This window comes from Oncorhynchus masou, chromosome 29 (genome assembly GCF_036934945.1).
Source record: "Oncorhynchus masou masou isolate Uvic2021 chromosome 29, UVic_Omas_1.1, whole genome shotgun sequence".
Lineage (NCBI taxonomy): Eukaryota > Metazoa > Chordata > Actinopteri > Salmoniformes > Salmonidae > Oncorhynchus > Oncorhynchus masou.
Genome location: NC_088240.1, coordinates 69,009,935 through 69,035,573, shown reverse-complemented (window position 1 = coordinate 69,035,573; position 25,639 = coordinate 69,009,935). Strand labels below are relative to the sequence as shown.

The 25,639-nt window shown below is 40.8% G+C and overlaps 2 protein-coding genes across 3 annotated transcripts in view; both read right to left on the bottom strand.

Moving 5' to 3' along the window:
- Positions 1-5,744: 5,744 nt before the first annotated feature.
- LOC135520399 (lysosomal-associated transmembrane protein 4B-like) lies at positions 5,745-19,904 on the bottom strand. Its single transcript, XM_064945946.1, has 7 exons — positions 19,624-19,904; positions 18,740-18,851; positions 17,671-17,744; positions 17,177-17,299; positions 16,892-16,990; positions 14,546-14,641; positions 5,745-7,879 (listed from the first exon to the last, which is right to left on the bottom strand). Exons 1-7 carry the CDS (start codon positions 19,714-19,716, stop codon positions 7,793-7,795), a joined length of 684 nt encoding a protein of 227 aa, XP_064802018.1. The 5' UTR covers positions 19,717-19,904; the 3' UTR covers positions 5,745-7,792.
- A 636-nt stretch (positions 19,905-20,540) lies between these two features.
- Positions 20,541-25,639, bottom strand: part of LOC135520398 (protein LYRIC-like) — an 8,386-nt gene continuing 3,287 nt past the window's right edge. The window contains exons 5-12 of one of the 2 annotated variants that reach the window (XM_064945944.1): positions 25,243-25,311; positions 24,883-25,032; positions 24,105-24,170; positions 23,742-23,884; positions 23,022-23,138; positions 22,713-22,811; positions 22,386-22,503; positions 20,541-21,464 (exon numbers count right to left, since the gene is read on the bottom strand). In XM_064945944.1, coding sequence (XP_064802016.1) covers positions 21,397-21,464; positions 22,386-22,503; positions 22,713-22,811; positions 23,022-23,138; positions 23,742-23,884; positions 24,105-24,170; positions 24,883-25,032; positions 25,243-25,311 — 830 coding nt within the window. In that variant the 3' untranslated portion in view covers positions 20,541-21,396. The remainder of the gene's footprint in view (positions 21,465-22,385; positions 22,504-22,712; positions 22,812-23,021; positions 23,139-23,741; positions 23,885-24,104; positions 24,171-24,882; positions 25,033-25,242; positions 25,312-25,639) is intronic. The other variant, XM_064945945.1, reaches the window with a different exon arrangement.

The window sequence follows — 25,639 nt, the reverse complement described above, 5'->3', positions numbered from 1 at the left end:
GGAGGTAAAGTAGGCCAGGCATACTATATGTGATAATTACACAGGCGTTACTGGAGGTACAGTAGGCCAGGCATACTATATGTGATAATTACACAGGCTTTCTGGGGGAAGACACAGGCATGGCGGCAGGGTGGCCTCGTGGTTAGAGCGTTGGACTAGTAACCGGAAGTTTGCATGTTCAAATCCCAGAGCTGACAAGGTACAAATCTGTCGTTCTGCCCCTGAACAGGCAGATAACCCACCCTTCCTAGGCCGTCATTGAAAATAAGAATTTGTTCTTAACTGACTTGCCTAGTTAAATAAAGGTAAAAAATAAAATAAATTACTGGAGGTACAGTAGGCCAGGCATACTATATGTGATAATTACACAGGCTCTCTGGGGGAGAACACAAAGAAAGCCTTAATGGAAGTATTGTACTGTATATAGGCTTACTGTAACTCTAATATATTATTTACAGGGGGAGAACACAAAGAAAGCCTTAATGGAAGTATTGTACTGTATATAGGCTTACTGTAACTAATATAGTACAGTATTTACTGGGGGAGAACACAAAGAAAGCCTCAATGGAAGTATTGTACTGTATATAGGCTTACTGTAACTCTAATATAGTATTTACAGGGCTCTCTGAGGAGCATACAAATAATCTGACTGGAAGTAGTCTTACTATACTGTATATAACTGATATTTACATGGGCTCTCTGTATGAAGAAACCAAAAAGTTGGATCTTACTTCAAGTACTGTAGTACATAATTCTGACACTGTCTGGTTGATTCTTTCTTTTTGAGTTTGGACAGTGGTTATTACTTTGTGTGCTCAGTCAGTCAGTCTGAGAGCAGAGGAAAGAGTTCTCTAGTCTCCAGTAATCCTGGGAAAAGACAAGAAGAAAAACTTCTACATGCTCCATATATTCCCCTAGAGAGGACCAGTTCCCCTGGTCAGACATTGATTTTACTTGATCTTTACTGAGGGGAAAAACATATAATATATATTTTATGAATATACATTCTGTACATGTGCACACACATATGGTCTGTACTGTCCTTTATATTATACTGTATGTCTGATTATATTGTACTGTATGTCCATTATATTGTACTGTATGTCAAATTATATTTATTGTACTGTATATTATTTTATATTGTACTGTATGTCCATTATATTGTACTGTATATTCCATTATATTGCACTGTATGTCCCATTAATATTATACTGTATGTCTGATTACATTGTACTGTATGTCCATTATATTGTACTGTATGTCCATTATATTGCACTGTATGTCCCATTATATTGTACTGTATGTCTGATTATATTGTACTGTATGTCCAATATATTATACTGTATGTCCCATTGTATTGTACTGTATGTCCAATATATTATACTGTATGTCCATTATATTATACTGTATGTCCATTATATTATACTGTATGTCCAATATATTATACTGTATGTCCCATTATATTGTACTGTATGTCCATTATATTATACTGTATGTCCCATTGTATTGTACTGTATGTCCATTATATTATACTGTATGTCTCATTATATTGTACTGTATGTCTCATTATATTGTACTGTATGTCCCATTATATTGCACTGTATGTCCAATATATTATACTGTATGTCCCATTGTATTGTACTGTATGTCCATTATATTATACTGTATGTCTCATTATATTGTACTGTATGTCTCATTATATTGTACTGTATGTCCATTATATTGTACTGTATGTCCACTATATTGTACTGTATGTCCATTATATTATACTGTATGTCTCATTGTATTGTACTGTATGTCCATTATATTATACTGTATGTCTCATTGTATTGTACTGTATGTCCCATTATATTATACTGTATGTCTCATTATATTGTACTGTATGTCTCATTATATTGTACTGTATGTCCATTATATTGTACTGTATGTCCACTATATTGTACTGTATGTCCATTATATTATACTGTATGTCTCATTGTATTGTACTGTATGTCCATTATATTATACTGTATGTCTCATTGTATTGTACTGTATGTCCCATTATATTGCACTGTATGTCCAATATATTATACTGTATGTCCCATTGTATTGTACTGTATGTCCATTATATTATACTGTATGTCTCATTATATTGTACTGTATGTCTCATTATATTGTACTGTATGTCCATTATATTGTACTGTATGTCCACTATATTGTACTGTATGTCCATTATATTATACTGTATGTCTCATTATATTGTACTGTATGTCCATTATATTATACTGTATGTCTCAGTATATTGTACTGTATGTCCATTATATTGTACTGTATGTCCCATTATATTTATTGTACTGTATATTATTTTATATTGTACTGTATGTCCATTATATTGTACTGTATATTCCATTATATTGCACTGTATGTCCCATTAATATTATACTGTATGTCTGATTACATTGTACTGTATGTCCATTATATTGTACTGTATGTCCATTATATTGCACTGTATGTCCCATTATATTGTACTGTATGTCAAATTATATTTATTGTACTGTATATTATTTTATATTGTACTGTATGTCCATTATATTGTACTGTATATTCCATTATATTGCACTGTATGTCCCATTAATATTATACTGTATGTCTGATTACATTGTACTGTATGTCCATTATATTGTACTGTATGTCCATTATATTGCACTGTATGTCCCATTATATTGTACTGTATGTCCATTATATTATACTGTATGTCCAATATATTATACTGTATGTCCAATATATTATACTGTATGTCCCATTATATTGTACTGTATGTACAATATATTATACTGTATGTCCCATTGTATTGTACTGTATGTCCATTATATTATACTGTATGTCCAATATATTATACTGTATGTCCAATATATTATACTGTATGTCCCATTGTATTGTACTGTATGTCCAATATATTATACTGTATGTCCATTATATTATACTGTATGTCCAATATATTATACTGTATGTCCAATATATTATACTGTATGTCCAATATATTATACTGTATGTCCAATATATTATACTGTATGTCCAATATATTATACTGTATGTCCCATTATATTGCACTGTATGTCCAATATATTATACTGTATGTCCCATTGTATTGTACTGTATGTCCATTATATTATACTGTATGTCTCATTATATTGTACTGTATGTCTCATTATATTGTACTGTATGTCCATTATATTATACTGTATGTCTCAGTATATTGTACTGTATGTCCATTATATTGTACTGTATGTCTCAGTATATTATACTGTATGTCTCATTATATTGTACTGTATGTCCATTATATTGTACTGTATGTCCATTATATTATACTGTATGTCTCATTATATTGTACTGTATGTCCATTATATTGTACTGTATGTCCATTATATTGTACTGTATGTCTCAATACATTATACTGTATGTCTCATATTATACTGTATGTCCATTATATTGTACTGTATGTCCATTATATTGTACTGTATGTCTCAGTATATTATACTGTATGTCTCATTATACTGTACTGTATGTCCATTATATGGTACTTTATATTCCATTATATTGTACTGTATGTCCATTATATTGTACTGTATGTCCATTATATGGTACTTTATATTCCATTATATTGTACTGTATATTCCATTGTATTATACTGTATGTCTCATTATATTGTACTGTATGTCCATTATATTGTACTCTAGGTCCCATTATATTCCACACATTCATTATCTTCCATTGTATTTGTATTTATTACTCTTCCTCAGGTCCAAATTGTGAAGGGACCTCTGGTGGCATGTCTTGTGGGGTTTGCATGGGTGTCTGAGCTGTGTGCTAGTAGTTTAAACAGGCAGCTCGGTGCATTCAGCATGTCAACACTTCTTTCAAAAACAAGTAGTGATGAAGTCAATCTCTCTTCCGCTTTGAGCCATGAGAGATTTACATGCACATGATTAATGTTAGCATTTAAAAGCCAGCCGTGCTGCCCTGTTCTGAGACAATTGTAATTTTCGGGGGTCCCTCTTTGTGGCGCCTGACCACACAGCTGAATAGTAGTCCAGGTGTGACAATACTAGAACCTGTAGGACCTGCATTGTTGATAGTGTTGATTGTGACACAAACCACAGTATTTAGCCAGCACCACATTTCCTTTAGTACCAGTAATCTCTGCTGGTCTTTTACCCACTGAGTTGGACTGGACGGCAGTACAGTATTTTTTAACCTTTTGTTATGGCCATATTGTATCTTGTCATCTAATGTGGAATCTGAATCATGTTGACTATATGTTAACTTCTATTTTTTTATATATTTTTTTTTTATCTTCGAGCTCAGATTCTGTGTGGTAAACTCCACATCTGTCATGAGTTTTCATGCTGCAGTGTGACACTACCTATTGAACATAACATCAAAATATCAAAGTCTCCTTACCTCGATATCAAAATACATTTTTGTGAAAATATCTGTCAGCATATCTAAATTAAAAGTGTTTAAAAAAATAAGTAAAGCAGGAAAAGGAAATCCACCTGGTTGAGTGAGTCAAGCTGGTGACTGTTGTAGTTGTGCAGTCAGTCAGAGAATATGCAGATGTCCTTCAGTTCTCTCTCTCTCTCTCTCTCTATGCACGTGCAGCAGACAAGCTCCCTCTCCTCTGGGACTGACTGTTTCTGTATTTACTCTTCGCTGCCTTACCCGTCTGGCTCTGACCTGGGGAGCGAAGCCTCCTATTGGAGACATTATGCGGAGAAAATAAATTGGTGTATGGAGCAGGTTATCCGTTTAAACTATCATTTCAGTATGTCAAGACAATCAAGACATCTTCTACTGAGCCCACCAAGCATTTTGGTAACCATACATATGATCTTCTTTGATCAGAAATAGTGACCAATAATCAAACAGATATCCCATCCATCCGTTCTTACATCTGACAAATAGCATTGTGAAAAGCTGATGTGTGTCTACAACTCAACTGCATTGTACATTTCTCAAAGTAAACGACACGCGTATTGGTTTTTGCCAATGGTCAGATAGTTCAACTATAGTACTGTGGTCCTGGTCCAATGGTGGTCAAAGCTACAGTGTAAGGAGGTTACTGTACCTGGAAGACATCTGGATGAACTCCACATTGAACAGAAGGAAACAGTAAGGCAGTAGTTTATGGAAAAGGGTCCAAAGCAGTGCTTTCAGTGCACTTAATGTCAATCATCCTGAAAATAGACTACCTGTCTTACAATGTTACAACGTTATGGCCCTAACAGCTTTTAAAGTTGATGGCCAAGTCGTTTCATAGAGAATTTCCATTATTCAGGTTTATGAGGTAAGGATGACAGAATTAGTGCCAGTCGATGAAAAAACGAGGCCTTTTAGTCCTTGACTTTTCATCTCATAGGAGTGATGTCACTTAACACAATTATACTATAGTGGATTTGTCTCAAAGCCCTTTTGAAAAACAGAACCGTAGCACCTGCCCTAGAACTGATCAAGTGTTTAACATATGGAAATGAGATGCACAGTAAATACTTATGGATCCAAAATAAAAACAAGATCTGTCCATCAATTAAATGTGTTTTTAATAGACAAATAAATATAACTATGTCTTTTTATGCTGCAGCAGCAGATGGTTAAATGTGACAGTCCTCAGAGGACGTCCCCCGTCTGGGGAACAGCTTGCCAATAACTGCATCTGGCAGAGCAGACTGGTCTGCTTACATTGACTGAATTAAAAAAACAAGACAAACAGTTTTTCCTTTATTCGAAACACAGATATAAGATCAAATGTACAAGTCATATAACTCAACCTTAAAAATAAAGAAATCTCAACAGTCCTGTTGTAATAATTCAGGATAATGACAGTTTTCTATACACACACTAAACTATAACGTACGAGTAACTTGGTGATATGACTTCTGCTCTTCGATCCTCTGTTAGATTACAGGCAGGTGCTTTAAATCTTTGGAATCCTTCCGCGCATAGCAACACTTCATACATTCTCTCAGTGCACCCTATCAGAAAGGATGTTGTTTGTAAAGGCAATCCAAAAACGAACAGTGATCATGGGCAGAACAAATAAATATTTTGAGTCGAGGATACAATTCTCATTCGCCTGTTTTCAGATCTGTGTGCTTTAGCCAAGTCCTCTGACTGTAATCGTCATGAAAACGCACATACAGCTCTGGGACCAGCCTAAATCATGGGCAATAATAATAATAATAAAAAACATTTGGGGGGGTTGCAGTGCCTGATTTGATTTGTGTAGGTCTAGACTTTACCATGAAATTCTTACTTACTAAGCAACAGTGCAGTTCATGAAGAATTAAATATTTATCAAGTAGGCTAAAATCAAAAGTTATAATAAAAAGTGACACAATAAGAATAACAATAACAAGGCTATATACAAGGGCACCGGTACCGAGTCAGTGTGCAGGGGTTCAGGTTAGTTGAGGTAATCTGTACATGTAGGTGGGGGCAAAATGACTATGCTTAGGTAACAAACAAACAGCGAGTGTACAGTGTACGGGGGGGGGGTCAATGTAAATTGTTCAGCAGTCTAATGGTTTGGGGGTAGAAGCTGTTGAGGAGCCTTTTGGTCCTAGACTTGGCGCTCCGGTACCTCTTGCTGTTCGGTGGCAGAGAAGACAGTCTATAACTTGGGAGACTGTGGTCACTGACAATTTTATGGGCTTTCCTCTGACACTGCCTATTATATAGGTCCTGGATGGCAGGAAGCTTGGCCCCAGTGATGTTCTGGGCCGTTCGCACTACCCTCTGTAGCGCCTTACGGTCAGATGCTGAGCAGTTGCCATACCAGGCGGTGATGCAACCGGTCAGGATCCTCTCGATGGTGCAGCTGTAGAATCTTTTGAGGATCTGGGGGCCTATGACAAATCTTTTCAGTCTCCTGAGGGGAAAAAGGTTTTGTCGTGCCCTCTTCACAACTGTCTTGGTGTGTTTGGACCATGATAGTTCGTTGGTGATGTGGACACCAAGGAACTTGAAACTCTCGACCCGCTCCACTACAGCCCCGTCTGTGGTAATGGGGGCCTCTTTGGCCCACGTTTTGCTGTAGTCCACGATCAGCTCCTTTCTCTTGCTCACATTGTGTGAGAGGTGGTTGTCCTGGCACCACACTGCCAGTTCTCTGACCTCCTCCCTATGGGCAGTCTCATCGTTGTCGGTGATCAAGCCTTCCACTGTTGTGTCGTCAGCAAATTTAATGATGGTGTTTGAGTCGTGTTTGGCCACGCAGTCGTGGGTGAAAAGGGAATATAGGAGGGGACACCCCTGAGGGTGTGTACTTAGACCATGGAAACACGTTTCTGGTGGGTGGCCTTTGGACTAGGACTGACAGTAGAGAGCATGTAGAAGTACAGTTTAGTACAAGCAAGAAAAATATATCTGCTCTTACACTCACTACTAGTGCGCTCATATTTGAACTCTTTCCTGCTCAATGTTTCAACTGTAGATCAGTGAAAATAAATAACTCCAAATAAACAGTATAATGTTAAACAGTATCACAGTAACAGGTAAGTAAATGTGTGTAGGTTAAATGTTTTGGAAAGAATCAGTAGTATTGGGGTCTGGGTCAAATTATTACAAAAATTGTTTTTTTAAATTAAAATACTGCGAACACTACACACCCAGTGTGACAGTTATCAAATGCCAACTATAAAATGCATAATGTATTGGAAAGAAAACATATTTGTTGCCCAGGTCTGGTTGGAATGTCTGGCTGCTGTAGTAACAAGGGGGTCCAGTCCGTCAGCAGAACAACGGCCCAGGTTCTTCATGCTATGTAGGGTGCCCCATAGGGGGGAGGAGCGTTCTTGGATGATGGAATAGCCATGGTGTCATCGTATGGGGGTAACAGTACCTGGGAATACAGAATAAAGCGAGATCAAGACCAGAGTCTTCTAACGTGTGACTGACATCAGACATCAAAATGCTATTTAACTGTTTGACATGGTTTCGAATATATTGGTTTTTGTCACTGGCAAAGACTACAAGCAGTAATATAATATGCTGTGTATTGGTCTAATTCCAAACAGCAGTTGGTCAAATATACTCTTGAGGATAAAGTGAAAATAGTGTGAGCTCCCGGAAGTGACACGATGGTCATATATAGAGAGGATGACAGAGGATTTCAAAACAGATCTGTAATGATCTTCAAAGTCTGGATGGGAGAATAGAGAGGTGAGAGAAGATTAAAGAGGGAGAAAGGCAGGCCAGGAATGAATGTGGTACAAGTCTATTGAGAGGCCAAATCTAGAGAAGGCCATACAGTAAATGAAAGCGATCCAAGTCTATTGGCGCAGGTCCAGACTGAAATCTGTGAAGTGAAACAGTTTGGATTCGAGGCTGTGACTGTGGTTCTCAGTCAGCAAGGCAAGTCCACATTTACATCCTATCTGACTGACATGAGTCAGGTTCAGTCAGCAAGGCAAGTCCACATTCACATCCTATCTGACTGACATGAGTCAGGATCAGTCAGCAAGGCAAGTCCACATTCACATCCTATCTGACTGACATGAGTCAGGTTCAGTCAGCAAGGCAAGTCCACATTCACATCCTATCTGACTGACATGAGTCAGGTTCAGTCAGCAAGGCAAGTCCACATTCACATCCTATCTGACTGACATGAGTCAGGTTCAGTCAGCAAGGCAAGTCCACATTCACATCCTATCTGACTGACATGAGTCAGGTTCAGTCAGCAAGGCAAGTCCACATTCACATCCTATCTGACTGACATGAGTCAGGTTCAGTCAGCAAGGCAAGTCCACATTCACATCCTATCTGACTGACATGAGTCAGGTTCAGTCAGCAAGGCAAGTCCACATTCACATCCTATCTGACTGACATGAGTCAGGTTCAGTCAGCAAGGCAAGTCCACATTCACATCCTATCTGACTGACATGAGTCAGGTTCAGTCAGCAAGGCAAGTCCACATTCACATCCTATCTGACTGACATGAGTCAGGTTCAGTCAGCAAGGCAAGTCCACATTCACATCCTATCTGACTGACATGAGTCAGGTTCAGTCAGCAAGGCAAGTCCACATTCACATCCTATCTGACTGACATGAGTCAGGATCAGTCAGCAAGGCAAGTCCACATTCACATCCTATCTGACTGACATGAGTCAGGTTCAGTCAGCAAGGCAAGTCCACATTTACATCCTATCTGACTGACATGAGTCAGGTTCAGTCAGCAAGGCAAGTCCACATTTACATCCTATCTGACTGACATGAGTCAGGTTCAGTCAGCAAGGCAAGTCCACATTCACATCCTATCTGACTGACATGAGTCAGGTTCAGTCAGCAAGGCAAGTCCACATTCACATCCTATCTGACTGACATGAGTCAGGTTCAGTCAGCAAGGCAAGTCCACATTCACATCCTATCTGACTGACATGAGTCAGGTTCAGTCAGCAAGGCAAGTCCACATTCACATCCTATCTGACTGACATGAGTCAGGTTCAGTCAGCAAGGCAAGTCCACATTCACATCCTATCTGACTGACATGAGTCAGGTTCAGTCAGCAAGGCAAGTCCACATTCACATTCTATCTGACTGACATGAGTCAGGTTCAGTCAGCAAGGCAAGTCCACATTCACATCCTATCTGACTGACATGAGTCAGGTTCAGTCAGCAAGGCAAGTCCACATTCACATCCTATCTGACTGACATGAGTCAGGTTCAGTCAGCAAGGCAAGTCCACATTCACATCCTATCTGACTGACATGAGTCAGGTTCAGTCAGCAAGGCAAGTCCACATTCACATCCTATCTGACTGACATGAGTCAGGTTCAGTCAGCAAGGCAAGTCCACATTCACATCCTATCTGACTGACATGAGTCAGGTTCAGTCAGCAAGGCAAGTCCACATTCACATCCTATCTGACTGACATGAGTCAGGTTCAGTCAGCAAGGCAAGTCCACATTCACATCCTATCTGACTGACATGAGTCAGGTTCAGTCAGCAAGGCAAGTCCACATTTACATCCTATCTGACTGACATGAGTCAGGTTCAGTCAGCAAGGCAAGTCCACATTCACATCCTATCTGACTGACATGAGTCAGGTTCAGTCAGCAAGGCAAGTCCACATTCACATCCTATCTGACTGACATGAGTCAGGTTCAGTCAGCAAGGCAAGTCCACATTCACATCCTATCTGACTGACATGAGTCAGGTTCAGTCAGCAAGGCAAGTCCACATTCACATCCTATCTGACTGACATGAGTCAGGTTCAGTCAGCAAGGCAAGTCCACATTCACATCCTATCTGACTGACATGAGTCAGGTTCAGTCAGCAAGGCAAGTCCACATTCACATCCTATCTGACTGACATGAGTCAGGTTCAGTCAGCAAGGCAAGTCCACATTCACATTCTATCTGACTGACATGAGTCAGGTTCAGTCAGCAAGGCAAGTCCACATTCTATCTGACTGACATGAGTCAGGTTCAGTCAGCAAGGCAAGTCCACATTGACATCCTATCTGACTGACATGAGTCAGGTTCAGTCAGCAAGGCAAGTCCACATTCACATCCTATCTGACTGACATGAGTCAGGTTCAGTCAGCAAGGCAAGTCCACATTCTATCTGACTGACATGAGTCAGGTTCAGTCAGCAAGGCAAGTCCACATTCTATCTGACTGACATGAGTCAGGTTCAGTCAGCAAGGCAAGCCCACATTCACATCCTATCTGACTGACATGAGTCAGGTTCAGTCAGCAAGGCAAGTCCACATTCTATCTGACTGACATGAGTCAGGTTCAGTCAGCAAGGCAAGTCCACATTCACATCCTATCTGACTGACATGAGTCAGGTTCAGTCAGCAAGGCAAGTCCACATTCACATCCTATCTGACTGACATGAGTCAGGTTCAGTCAGCAAGGCAAGTCCACATTCTATCTGACTGACATGAGTCAGGTTCAGTCAGCAAGGCAAGTCCACATTGACATCCTATCTGACTGACATGAGTCAGGTTCAGTCAGCAAGGCAAGTCCACATTCACATCCTATCTGACTGACATGAGTCAGGTTCAGTCAGCAAGGCAAGCCCACATTCACATCCTATCTGACTGACATGAGTCAGGTTCAGTCAGCAAGGCAAGTCCACATTCTATCTGACTGACATGAGTCAGGTTCAGTCAGCAAGGCAAGTCCACATTCACATCCTATCTGACTGACATGAGTCAGGTTCAGTCAGCAAGGCAAGTCCACATTCACATCCTATCTGACTGACATGAGTCAGGTTCAGTCAGCAAGGCAAGTCCACATTCACATCCTATCTGACTGACATGAGTCAGGTTCAGTCAGCAAGGCAAGTCCACATTCACATCCTATCTGACTGACATGAGTCAGGTTCAGTCAGCAAGGCAAGTCCACATTTACATCCTATCTGACTGACATGAGTCAGGTTCAGTCAGCAAGGCAAGTCCACATTCACATCCTATCTGACTGACATGAGTCAGGTTCAGTCAGCAAGGCAAGTCCACATTTACATCCTATCTGACTGACATGAGTCAGGTTCAGTCAGCAAGGCAAGTCCACATTCACATCCTATCTGACTGACATGAGTCAGGTTCAGTCAGCAAGGCAAGTCCACATTCACATCCTATCTGACTGACATGAGTCAGGTTCAGTCAGCAAGGCAAGTCCACATTCACATCCTATCTGACTGACATGAGTCAGGTTCAGTCAGCAAGGCAAGTCCACATTTACATCCTATCTGACTGACATGAGTCAGGTTCAGTCAGCAAGGCAAGTCCACATTCACATCCTATCTGACTGACATGAGTCAGGTTCAGTCAGCAAGGCAAGTCCACATTCACATCCTATCTGACTGACATGAGTCAGGTTCAGTCAGCAAGGCAAGTCCACATTCACATCCTATCTGACTGACATGAGTCAGGTTCAGTCAGCAAGGCAAGTCCACATTCACATCCTATCTGACTGACATGAGTCAGGTTCAGTCAGCCAGTTCCTCTATGTCTTTGACGAGGTAAAGTAGAACTCCGTCTCAGATGTCCTCTCTTCAGACTACGACACTCTCTCTGGGGAACCAACCAAATGCTATCATGGGATGTGTGTGTGTGTGTATGTGTGTCTCTCTCTCAGATGCATGTAACCCATCCTGGTTTTCCTACTGACAGAGACATACTGTAGGCAACATCTCGGATTCAATGCATTTTCAATGGACAAGACCGGCAGAGGATACTGTAAAATATGGTTAGAGTATGCCAATGCCATCCTCACACACATCAGTAAGGCACTGGTTAGGGGCATAACGTCCATGTCATGGTGGACCTTTCTGATCTCAGACCAGTGATTTAACATTGTGCTTGATATCCTGAAGCTATACTTCACGGGGTGGTTTCCCGGACACAGATTAGGTCTAGTCCTGGACTAAAAAGCAATGTGTGTCTGGAAAACCGCCCTCTCGGTGGCTCTGCTCAGTCCAGACATACCGACTTTCAGAAATGTGGAAGACATCACATCTACAGTAGGCTATCCCCATTATTGTCTGACATCAGATAGCACAACTCCATCTGCTCTGTTCGAGGGCTTAGCGTCGTGTAGGAGTGACGCCACCTGTCGGAAGGCAACGCAGTGTCTCTGATTATAATAACCTGCCAGTAATACACAGGCGGCTGCAGTCTACCTTCATACATGAAGTGTACACTCAGTCAATCCCCACAATAGATTTAAAAGGAATGGACTGGTGTAGGAAACTCCCTCTAAATCACTTAATCAACATCATTTAAGTTTAGGAGGGGAGTGAGTGAGTGTACACTTCAGGAGAGAAGTAGGGAATCAGAACACTCCAGTAGACTGGTGGTTTACCAGAATATTTTCTGCCCACTTGAAGCCTTAATTGAAAAGCCTAGACCTACGGAAAGCATGGCAGGCAGAAGGTTGTTTTTCTAGCACTTTTGACTAATGATTTTAATGGTTAAAAAGAGCAGTCTCGTCCAGTCCCTTTATAGCTAAGGTGTTTTACACATAAGGAGCACCAGAAGGGCCTCAGCTTCTCTAGACCGAAACATCAAGTCATTCCTCTACATCAGGGTAGGCAACTATATATGTTTTATTTAAATAGGCAAGACAATTAAGTACAAATTCTTACTTACAATGACATCCCCAGCAGTAGGTAAAATGCCAACTGCGGGACGGGTAAAAAAAAAATGAAAGTAGGGGGGGTGGAAATACTTGAACAGATTTTAAGCTGAATTCCTGGTGATAAAATCTTTTGGGGGTCAGAACAAAAAAAGCCACATTGTAGCTGACCTGTGCTCTACATGTTCAAAACAAATCATGAGCATCATGAGCCATTCGTAGTGGCTTTGAATTTAAGGTTTATATTCGGGGGGGACAAATAAATATCCAATTTACATAAGCCTACTTCATCACTTTTGGATATCAAACTCTTGTCAATTACAACATTATGCAGTGACACATTTTACTGGTGGAACAAAAAGTCCTGATAATGGTATTGTTCTGACTCTCATCGTTGAGGTACAAACACTGTTGACAACCCCTCACTCTCCTCTCCTACACCTGCATTGTGACATCACACAGTAATCCTCTTCCCCCAGGCTAGCTGGATGAGCAGTGCTGCAATGATCTGATAGCTAAACCAGATCCTCCCCTCGCTAACGCCATGTTTTCAGGCTGCATTTCTCCCCTCCCCTGGTTCAACAGTGGATAACGTGTTGTAATATCTGCGGATAAGCAGCCAGGTGGCCAAGCTTGAGCTATATGATACCAGTAGAGAGAGAGACAGACCAAGAGCTTTTCATTGAGTAAGTGGCCAATGTACTATAGCCATATTAATGAGTTTGCCAGTGTGGAATTTTTTACAGCCTCATCCACGCAAAGCCTCTTACTACAGCCCAACTTACTACAACTTTATACTTCCTTCCTACTCTGACATGATGGCTTTACTGATGGAATGCCCTCTCCCTCACCGTCTTGAGGGGAACCTAACCTACGCATAATATGAACCTGGTCAGTGACCTATCACACCGAGATATGATGAATGCTTTATGATAGATTTATGATTTGTACTTTCTCCAGAATGCAAAGCACAAAGCAGAGGGAGAGGAGGAATGAGGAAGGGAGAGATGGGTAATTATAGAGTAGATGAGATGTATCATATGAATACAAAGAAATATATTATGATAGTACAGCACTGGTAAATGTCTAGATTGTTTCAACTTTGCAAGCAAAGGGTTAGAGTGAATAACAGAAACAGTGCATTTCTCAGCTGCTGGTCGAGTTGGAAATTAAAACTTTATTGTAGGAGTAAAAGCAATGTCAATATTTGTGGAAAAACATAACTGTCAAAAAGGTAGTTTGTCTGGAGTATATGTCAGTTTCTTCAAACCCAACTAACTGAACAGAGGAAATTGCATAACACTGTAAGTAACTACAGCAGACTAGTATAAAATACAAAAACGAACCCACCATGTCATAATGTAGGACTTGTCATTCATGTACTGTACAGCAATTTAAATAGATGCTTGTATCCTGGGACTTACCGTGGTGTCATTAGTAGTGACGTATATCAGGACTTCTGTGGTGCTTCTTGCACGCACATACCGGTAGCAGTTCCACACACACGCTATCAGGTATGCCTGCAAAGGGAAAACCAAAATAACTCTCTCAAAGGCTCAATATTCATCTTAATCCAAAGGGGTACTGTATAATTAATTCAGAAAGCGTTAAGACTCAATCTCCAGCCCAATGCAGAGGGGATTCATTCGTTCAGAAAATGACAAGACTCAATGTCCAGTCCATTGCAGAAAGGTATAGTACAGCTCATTCAGGAGAGTGGTACAAAAACAAGCTCTCATTGTTCCCTGACATCATCACGCTCAGTGAGCAGCACGGTAGCTTTCTGGGGGATTTGTCCTGTCCAGCCAAACATCATCTGGTAAAGCAGTTGGCTCCTATAAGACAGACTAGGACTGAGCTCAGCTGTATATATACACAGTGCGTTTGGAAAGTATTCAGACACCTAGACATTTTCCACATTTTCTAAAATTGATTAAATTGTGTCCCCCCTCATCAATCTACACACAATACACCATAATGACAAAAGCAGGTTTTTGCGCACACACACATACAGTGGGGAGAACAAGTATTTGATACACTGCCGATTTTGCAGGTTTTCCTACTTACAAAGCATGTAGAGGTCTGTAATTTTTATCATAGGTACACTTCAACTGTGAGAGACGGAATCTAAAACAAAAATCCAGAAAATCATATTGTATGATTTTTAAGTAAGATCATTAGCTGCCTTTTGGCAAACTCCAAGTGTGCTGTCATGTGCCATTAACTAAGGAGTGGTTTCCATCTGGCCACTCTACCATAAATGCCTGATTGGTGGAGTGCAGCAGAGATGGTTCTCCTTCTGGAAGGTTCTCTAATCTCAACAGAGAAACTCTGGAGCTCTGTCAGAGTGACCATCGGGTTCTTGGTCACCTCCCTGACCAAAGCCCTTCTCCCCCGATTGCTCAGTTTGGCCGGGCGGGCAGCTCTAGGAAGTGTCTTGGTGGTTCCAAACTTCTTCCAATTAAGAGTGATGGAGGCCACTGTGTTCTTGGGAACCTTCAATGCTGCAGAAATGTTTTGGTACACATCCCACAGATCTGTGCCTCAACACAATCCTGTCTCCGAGCTCTGGGGACAATTCCTTCGACCTCATGGCTTGGTTTTTTCTCTGACATGCACTGTCAACTGTGAGACCTTTTATAAACAGTTATGTCCAATCAATTGAATTTACCACAGGTGGACTCCAATCAAATAGTAGAAACGTCTCAAGGATGATCAATGGAAACAGGATGCAGCTGGGCTCAATTTCGAGTCTCATAGCAAAGGGTCTGAATACTTATGTAAATAAGGTTTTTTTATTTTTGAGAAATGTGCAAACATTTAAAAAAAAAAAAACGTTTTGCTTTGCCATTATGGGGTATTGTGTGTAGATTGATGAGGAACATTTTTTATTTAATACATTATACAATAAGGCTGTAACGTAACAAACTTTAATGAATTCACACCTCTGTCACTTTTACGGGCTCTTCAACAACGTAAAGTAAAAACTGTAGACCTCCATATGGTATATAGACATTCTGTAAGTGTTTCCAAAGTACATTACTCAATGTGCTAAACTCACATACAATCATCAGTCGTCTGTGGATGATATGCTGGTAGAGGTAGCAACATCTATACAGAACAATTATCACTCACTGACAGCAGAGCTATGTATCAACCCTTACTTTTGGATTGGACCAGAAGTAATAGAAACGTGTGGTCATCCTCATTATTATAGCATGTTTGCATTAAGATGGCCTCAGTAAGGCATCTCCACAGTTTTACATGGTGACACAGAGCCTTACTGAAGTCTATCAAAATAAACCACATCCTCTTTCAATCTGTTTCCCTACTTTTGGATGGTCTATGGAGCTCTGTAGCAGCAGCCTAATATAACTGGCAGGCCATTTAGAGGGGCTTTTACAATGCCATAAAACAGAGTTGTATAGTGTGGTGGAACATTGGCAGTTGGCATCATCTGACAGTTTATCAGAGCTAATGTGAAAGCTTTCTAACCTGAATGGGCCAAGAGCAACACTGACGAGGGCACTGCCTCAATGGCTCCCATTATAGTGTTATGAAAACAACAGCCTTGTGAAACGGCTCCTGCCAGACGTTTGAACCACTGCAGGACCCTCTGTCTGTCCCCAAGGGTTTCTGCCAGAAAAATAACCTGAATAACTTCCTCAGACGAGCACAATTTTCATCTCTCACAGAGCGTAAGCACTGTTTTGTCACTCATACAGTAAGTAATGAAAATTGTGTGTGTGTGTCAGTTCAGTAGCAGTTACCTTGAAGGTGAGGATGCATCCGATGAAGAGGAGCACGATGAAGACCAGGCACACATTGCTCATGGCCATGATGTCCTCTTTGTAGGGGAAGTTCTCAGGCTGTGAGGGTGACACCAGATAGACAGACAAAATCAGCTGCAGTGAGATTGGGGGTAGAGTGTGGTGGCTACATCCAAAATGGCACCCAATTCCTTATACGGTGCACTATCTAGTGCATTATACAGGCAATAGAGTGTCATGTCAGGCACTTTATTAGAATAAGAGTTTGACTTGAGTCCTTCTTACCAGCTGTTGGAGGTAATCTTGTATGGTGTTGGGGTAGACCACAATACTAACAGCCACCAGGGTGTTCAGTGCACAGTCAAAGACTTGGTAGCAGAAGAATGGGATGATCCAAGCAGCATGTTGCTGAAACAAGAAAAACAGTTTGTTAGCCATGAGGGAATAGCATCTGAAGAGCTGCAGCGGCAGGAAAGGCTAATATATCTATCTGAAAAAACAAAGATTCAAACAAAACGGTCTGACCGATGCGTTAAACGTAAATCAATGTGTTTCTGGTGGGAGTTTTGGTGAACTTACTCTAGTGGGACGATGCCATTCAAGACCATGTCTGTAAATCTGGATTTGAACTGGAGTTTTTTTTAACTACATTTGGACAATAAAGTTTAAACTATATTTGGATGATCCTCCTAGTGTCTTCATCTGTATTCATTCTTTCGAGACCAGACATAGTATACCAGTACAAGCAACAGCAGAAAGCTGACGTGACTTTTGCTTACCTTATACGCACCGTAGGTCGCCATCCCAGAAATTAGTATCATCAGCAACGAGACCGCTGAAGCAATACACATGTCTGGAATAGAAGGGAAATCATACTGTATACAATGTCTGCATTCAAATAAATTAAACCGTAGCAAATGATGAAAAAAAAAATCACTTGGTGTTTCGTCCTTGGATGGTGATTGTCTTAATCTCACAGTAATTTATAAACTTATAATAAACTCAGCTCATTCTTAGATTGACACTGTTTATGTGAAAATGACCCAACTTTCTCTGTGTAGATGTGACCTGATCTTGATACCATGACATTGAGTGGATTTCACAGAAAACAAAAATACTATGTCACAAACTGTCAGCGTCACAGTAATCCTGTCCATCTGTTCACAGCCCAGAGAACACAGTTGTCTGCTCCAACAGAACAGAACAAAAGCCAGTCTGCTTTAGTTCCAAACTAGCCTGAACTGAATCACTGCCTGCCTCGTAGAAATTTGCCGTTCCACCTATCATGGCACATTGACTTGAACAGGGATGGCCGTTCTAGTAATTATATTTCTATGGCCTGCCTAATGCAGGTCCAGCTGGACCAACGGCAAAAGGGATCACAGGATGGTTTAATCTGACCGGAACTGGGTCAACTCAGTCAGTTTCAATCAGACACTACTGTACCGACAGCCAGTAGCAGACATGTCAATTTGGCCAGCATATGCTGCTACAGTTCACTTCCAACCTGGGCAAGACCTAGCTGATTTTGCAAGTTTGTGAAAATACACAACACAGCTGAACATTAGACATGCGTGCCCACGGACAGAGATTTGATTTGCTTTATTGTGAAGTGAGAGAAAAACGGACTATTGGCTGCTTTCAATTATATAAAGTGATTTATAAAGCCAGTAGTTTTGACGTTGATATGTAACACCATAGTAGTTTCCATCATTGTCATCACATACACTCTGAGAGGAGTTGGCGAGAGCACAAACACACTGGCCCGTCAGGCTACTAAGGAGGCGTGGGCAGGCCTATGCAACGTCACACACATCTATCCCAGACATAAAGCTGTAGGCTACTTACTGGCGTCATCCATGTCATCTAAGTCGTTAGCCAGCTCAGCGCTGGTCAGATGGTACTGGTCAGGATCACCCAGGGCCGTGACGAGGATGAGCAACACCACCGCATTGATCAGCTAAAGGACATTAAGACATAAGGACATTTAGACTGACAAACTAGATAGGAACACGATACACATCAACGTGAGGGAAAGGTTCAACCACAACACGAAGGAAGGACTCCACAAGCATTTGATGGCATTAATCAGCTCATTTCAAAGACATAAGGACCAGTCTGACTGACAAGGAGGATACAGATACATATTAATAGCTCAGCCTTTATAAAAGGAATAACTCGTTCACCCAAATTACATTTTTATATGATTCCTTAATTAGGAACTATTTGGCTGTGTGTTCCAGGTAAGGAAACCGTAATTGTATAATTTGAGTGAACCATCTAACTCAGCAATGTAGGCTGACATTCAATTTAATGTCAACATGATGGAAAGACTCCACAAGGATAGAGATAGTGCTTTAACTTTTAAAATAATTATACATATGCCTAGGCCCTATTGCCATAGCCTAAAGGCTTCTTTCTACCTGACACAAGACCTGTAACCTGTCCTGAAGGGCTGAGTGTACTGAAAAATTAATGAACGTTCCCCCCCCCCCCAAATGGTGTTAGGTTACTTTGACACCTTAGCGGAAAAACTTGTTCATTCATAATTAACAAAACAATCCATTAAATAAATGTTATCACTTGCAGCCAATCACAATTATACCACTTTCTGCTTGATAAACATAATTGAACATGGAAAAACGTCCTACAAATAATAACATACCGTTTTTGTTGGTTGTTGAGCCTATCTAAATAGTGGTATGTGAATAATAGCGACTGTGGATGCTCACCATATACCAAACCCCCAGGATAACAGTGCCTGTGCGGACATGACAGCACAGGCAGCATCTGGTGGAATGCCATCGGTCCCATGGGGAAATCATATTGTACAGTCCGAGGAGGAGGCACTTCACAGATATATATATCTGTTAATGATAAATAATCCAAATAGATCGACGTGAATTTCTTCTCCGACGCGCGGTGTCGTCCGCAATTCGTGATAAAAGCCTCACCGCGGCTCTACGGATCAACTCAGCCAAGTAGCTAACATTGGAGCATGTGACCTGGGCTAGATAGGATCAAGAGCCGGTGATGTAACTAGTTTCGAGAATCGAGTTCCCATCATCCCTCACCAACGCCGGGAAATTTAAATAGTTACACTGTAGCTGCCTGCTATGTTTATTGAGATATGTTGAATAAGAATATTCACGCTTCATAATAGTGACTTTATGATCTTTATGGTAGAAATTCACAAAGGGCATATTTGATTCTATTGCATTTGGAACATTCTGACAATAAAGACAGAGGTTAAGGACAAGTATCAAACACATTGATTTAAATAATTCAACCAAGACATTACTATCCCCAATCAGGAAAAATGGAAGCAATTCACATGTTACATTTCCAGAGGAAGAAAGACAAGTGGAGAAAGATTCAGGGTGCAGAATAAACATGGTCCAACATAGGACACAATCAACACATTAAAACGGTTGGTAGAGCACATGCCTACATTACCCAACCAACTAAGGCATCAAATTGTATTCCTGATTACTGCATCATTACAAATACATAATTGATTAAAGCAGTTTGAAACTATGCTGTCTACAGCAGGACTAAACACCAATCAGTTGCTCAAAAGAAAACGAGAAAAATAAGGGGTAACTGATTAATAGGGAAAAAAATATAGAAATATAAAAGACAAATCAAATATAGAAAAGGGCCTTTTTATTTTTTTTACATATGGCTTGAAGCATTTTCATTACAAAGAGGTTACAAAAGGTTGAGGACTTTTGAATCATCCACCACGGGTGGACAGGACAACAGCTATCAATGGTAGAAGCAACTACAGTCTGAGCACAACACTGATCATCAAAATAACAGCAAGTAACTGAAAGTATGTCTCTTTTCCATGTACAGCAGAATAGTAGAGATACCACTAACACCACCTGCATCCAAATGCTAAACATGATTCCCTTGGGTCGTGTTCATGAGACACCAAACAGTACAAAATTGACTGAAACAGGGAGGACTACCTGGACTTGTCAGATAGTAATCACTTATTTAGTTTTTCCCTTTCAAACCGGTTTGCTACCATGTGCCCTATTGAACACAACCTTATAGTGTTAGACTTGACCTTTTGAGCAGGAGTCACTACACCAATATGGTTAACGATATAAACAGCAAACAAAGACTGCAGAATAAAGGCCTGTAACGTGACTCGGCTGACTCTTCCTCTATAATAATCTCAAAGCCACAACATCCCAATCACTTTTAAATCAGGATTTATTATTCACTTTCTAGGTGTCTAATCATCAAACATGATCGTTCGAAAGATTCATTGGAATTGGAAAACAGTTCATGTGTGCCCACACTACGATATTGATCAGAATCGCAGAATTTAGCTTTACAGTTCATCTAGATCCAGTCTGCATTTTGGATATGAAGCTGGCCGGTCAGAACTTAGAAGTTTGATATTTCTGTTTTTAAAAGGGGAAGTATTTATATGTTGCATAATCAGCTGTTTTTATCCAAAGTATTTTGCATATAATGTCCATGACTCCAACTCATGTTTCTCTTCTTGCCCGTTTCTTCTTCATCACTGGTTTGGAAGGCTGGCTCTCTTCAGGCTTTTCTATGGGTGAAAACACACAGGGAGAATAGTCTTACAATACAATATGGGACTCCTTGTAAGACAAGACAGGTTGTAAAACAGAAACGAAGACTTTAGAAGCAGGAAGTGTGTAGAATCCATTCCAGAATGATCACTAGGAAGTGTACATTATTGTTCTCGTGCAGTACTACCACCTGAATCATCCAATCAATGGCTTGGATAGTAGCTGGGTTGAAACACAAAAGGTGCACCCCGTGGGGGTGTGGTCCTCCAGGAGTGGATTGAGAAACAGTGCAGCTGTAGAAATGTGTGAGTGGAGACTGAGCGAGAACTGCAGCCCTGCCTGTATAGTCTTGAGTTTTTAGGGTTGCAACATTTCTGTAACTTTCCTGGACTTCCTGCTTATTCCTAAACATATTCCAAGAATCTTCCAAATAGGATTTAAGGAAAGTTACTGAAATTTTGCAACCGTATGATTGATACATTAAATAGAAGGACTGATGCTCTAGCTGGGATAGCCAATCAAACAGAATGGAGAGAGGGGATATCTGGTAGTAATAACCTGGCCTCACTGCTTCCTACACCTCCAGAAATCAAGAGCTACACTTCAGAGGAAGGTGGTATGCAGGCAGCTTAGGGGCCCAGTCAATCACACAACATGGCAGCCCTGCCCAGGAACACCAAGCAGCCCACTAATATGTCTAGATCTGAATGGTTTGAGGGCAAGGTAAAGCTATTCCTCCTTTAATTTTAATGTGTTTCTATTGTGATCATAGTATAGCAAGAAATGATTGGGGATATAGAATAGAGGAAAGTATAAAGTGAAGTAACATGTATGCAGGGATCGGACCCCAGCTGCTGGCAGAGATACGTAGTCCAGGGTCTGCAGCACTACCACTAGACCAGACTCCAGTGTGATTCACATAGTTCTGATAGACTTACTATGTGTTGGAGCAGGTAGACTGTTCTGATTGGCAGTAGGCTCCGTCTCTGCGGGTTGGGGTGGCACTTGTGTGATGGGGGCTGTGTTCTGAGCCACAACTGGTTGCTCCACTCTTGCCTGCAGGAATTAGAAACCTTGGGATTAAAGAGGCTAAAGAACCTTTGCCACTCACTGGGGGTGCTCTTGGACCAACAGGGGTCCCCTAAACGAAATTGCACTTTATTTCCTTTATAGTCCTTACAAGCCCTCGTCAAAAGTAGTACACTATTAGGGAATAGGGTGCCATTTGACACAGCCATTGAGGTCTATAGAGCAGTGTCACCAACCTTCACAACAGCAACATTGACAGCAGGAGCAGTAGGCTCCTGGATTGGCTGCTTCTTCACCTTGGCCTCAGCAACCTTTTTACTTCGCTCCTCTGACTCCTGTCAATCACAGGCAAACAGAACAAATATGAGCCAATCAGGAAGGCCACAGGTAACAATGACCCAATGAAAGACTCAGCAATGTAGTTCTAACGAGTGATGGTAACAGTTTAAATTAAGTTGCTCTATTCCCGTGTAATAATACTAATCACTATAGTAACATTATGTTTTTAAGGAGGAATCCAGTAAGTGCTTAGTCTACAGTGTTACCTGGCCAGTAACTACATCATCTTCAGCTTGCTTCTTCTTCTTCTTTTTCTTCTTTTTCAATTTACCAGTTCCATCAGCAGCAGGCTCCGCCTGTTCTCTCTCTTCATCAGATACCTGCTGTGAAACAACATTCAAAGTACAAAACTAATTCAAATACTTAAGATCTAGACTGCTCAACCTAAATCAACAACCTGACAACATTTCCCCAACTTGAACATAAGTCAAAATAATAACAAGGGGACAAGGTACAGTAAACAGCAGATTTATTTTTATTTTTACATGAGGCTTTGAAATTTAAAATGTGTAGTTTTGTTTGACAGAGGCTTTTAAAATGAAGCAATCCCCAAATCACTACTATTACTCTGTGCAGAACCTTGTACAGGATACAGCATGGTCTCTTTACAAGCTACTGTTGCACTGCAGTCAAACTAGTTATATTCCAAGGATGTAGTGCACATTACTAGTCAGTCTATCCTCACATATGCATAGTTATATTTAGAGGTTTTTAAATGCAACATTTAAATTAAATCCCTGACATCTCTTCATCATGAAATGTTCTGTTTAACTCTGGAGATGGTTTCTCTCTCCTCAACTTTCCCAGATTATATTGACAGTATTTAAATATAAGGCATGTTATTTATTTAACCAGGAACAGGTCCATGATGTTAGAAACCTCTCGTGACGGGTACCTAAAAAGTGTTATCACAACTGGCGACTAACCTTGACAGTCTCTGGCAGGGGCTCCTCGAGAACAGGGGGGGCAGCCTCTACTGGAGCAGGGAGTTCCTCATAGTTCCCCCACACCTCCGCTGGGGCATTCCAGTCAGAGCATCCGTCTGCTGCAGCAGCAGACCCATCACCATCTGAAAACACATCCGGAGGAAAGCTCAAGTTAAAACACCTCACAAAAACACAACCTTTACAACACATGCTAGACAGAGATGATGTCTCCTGACTACAATACAGTTGGACTGTGCAGAATCACTGATCTACAGGCCACCTTGCAACCCGTATAACTACTCATTATGCGATCTAATCCCTGCAATGACTTTTATTGCCAGTGTAAAGGTTTGTTTTACTTACTCAGACCAGACCACTCGTCTTCCACTTGAGGCTCAGGCTGGCTGGGACACGGCAGCTGGGGTTCCACTGCAGGAACACACACAACGACTTGGCTTCATGGCGGACTATCACCAATATACGCAAACTAATATTGCCATATGATTTTAATACTTTAGTAGTTTAAAAATGTATTTTAAATGATACAATCTGATTAAATATCTATACTGTTCTACAAAGGCAAAACACAGTAACTAAGTAATTGTTTTTACTGCAAAGTCTGTCTTTCTGTCTAGACAGAGAGCAATTTTTGTTACTCCATTATATATTCTGATTAACTGGATTGTTCTTGTGTCAGGAAACTAAATACCACATGAATCAAATAATATACCTGGCCATTACAACAGATAAAATATTTGACCAAATTCATAGTTAATGCGTTTTGCCTTTGTAGGGCACTATACTTGTCTGTACTGTAAACCATACCATCTAGAGGCCAAAAGGTGATCCTACACCAGGAGTCCAAAGAACAGTCAGCTCATTACCTGCAGTGCCAACTGTTAGTCTGGTTAATGAGACTAGATGCAGGTCTTTAGCCTTTATCTCTGTTATCAGGGATCCTCCTAATAAGTCCACCCTCCAAATAACTCAACATTGCAATAGAAAACCTCAGTGAAAACTCCTGCCAGTAAAAATGTAATTATACTGTGTATACTGTATTCCCTGCATATAACAAAAAGTAAGATTTGATTAATATGTACATATGCAGTATATTCGAGGGAAATATTACTACTATCATTACTTTCTGTCTCGTGCCCCCAGACAGTGGTGTCTTGATTGCTCTCAGAAGTGGTCCAGTGCTCCTCGTCAGGAACAATGGTAAGGGCAGGGGCCGTCACAGCCCGGTCAGTCCATTCTCCAGTCACTACCGGAGCCTCCTCGCTGCTGATAGCTGACACCAACACACACATTTAACACCCTTCAAGAACATCCACACAATGGCACCACTTTACATAGTGTGCCTAAGAAATGGACTCCAACCAAGTACTATACAAGTAAGAGCATGTAACTAATTGTTTTTATTAAAATGGGACATGATTTGATTTCACCCTAAGCCTTAATCAGACCCTTATTTGAATCAATATGTTTATTAATTTTTTACCTTGAGGTCTGCCTACGGCAACAGCAGCAACGGCACCTGCTTTCTCTGCTTTGGTTTTGGAGGATTCTCCTGGGGAATTAACACTCATGTTTAAACGCAAGGCTGTAGCTATATTTCCATATACATTTATATTTCCTATTTGCAAAGGGAGAGCAGGTCAACACACAAAGAGCAGTAGCCTGGAACGCAAACTGATATGCTCAGTTCTATTGTTTTAGTGGTGAAACGGAGCATGTCAGTTTGGATTCCAAGCTAACAGAACAGTTGACAAGCAGCAGAAGCTACACCGCTCTCTCTCTGGGCTCGGAGTCCTCCAGGGTCTGTATTTATAGCAGGTCTGATCAACAGGGGACCAGCAGAACTCAATAACAGGAGAAGACAGAGAGTAGCAGTCTCC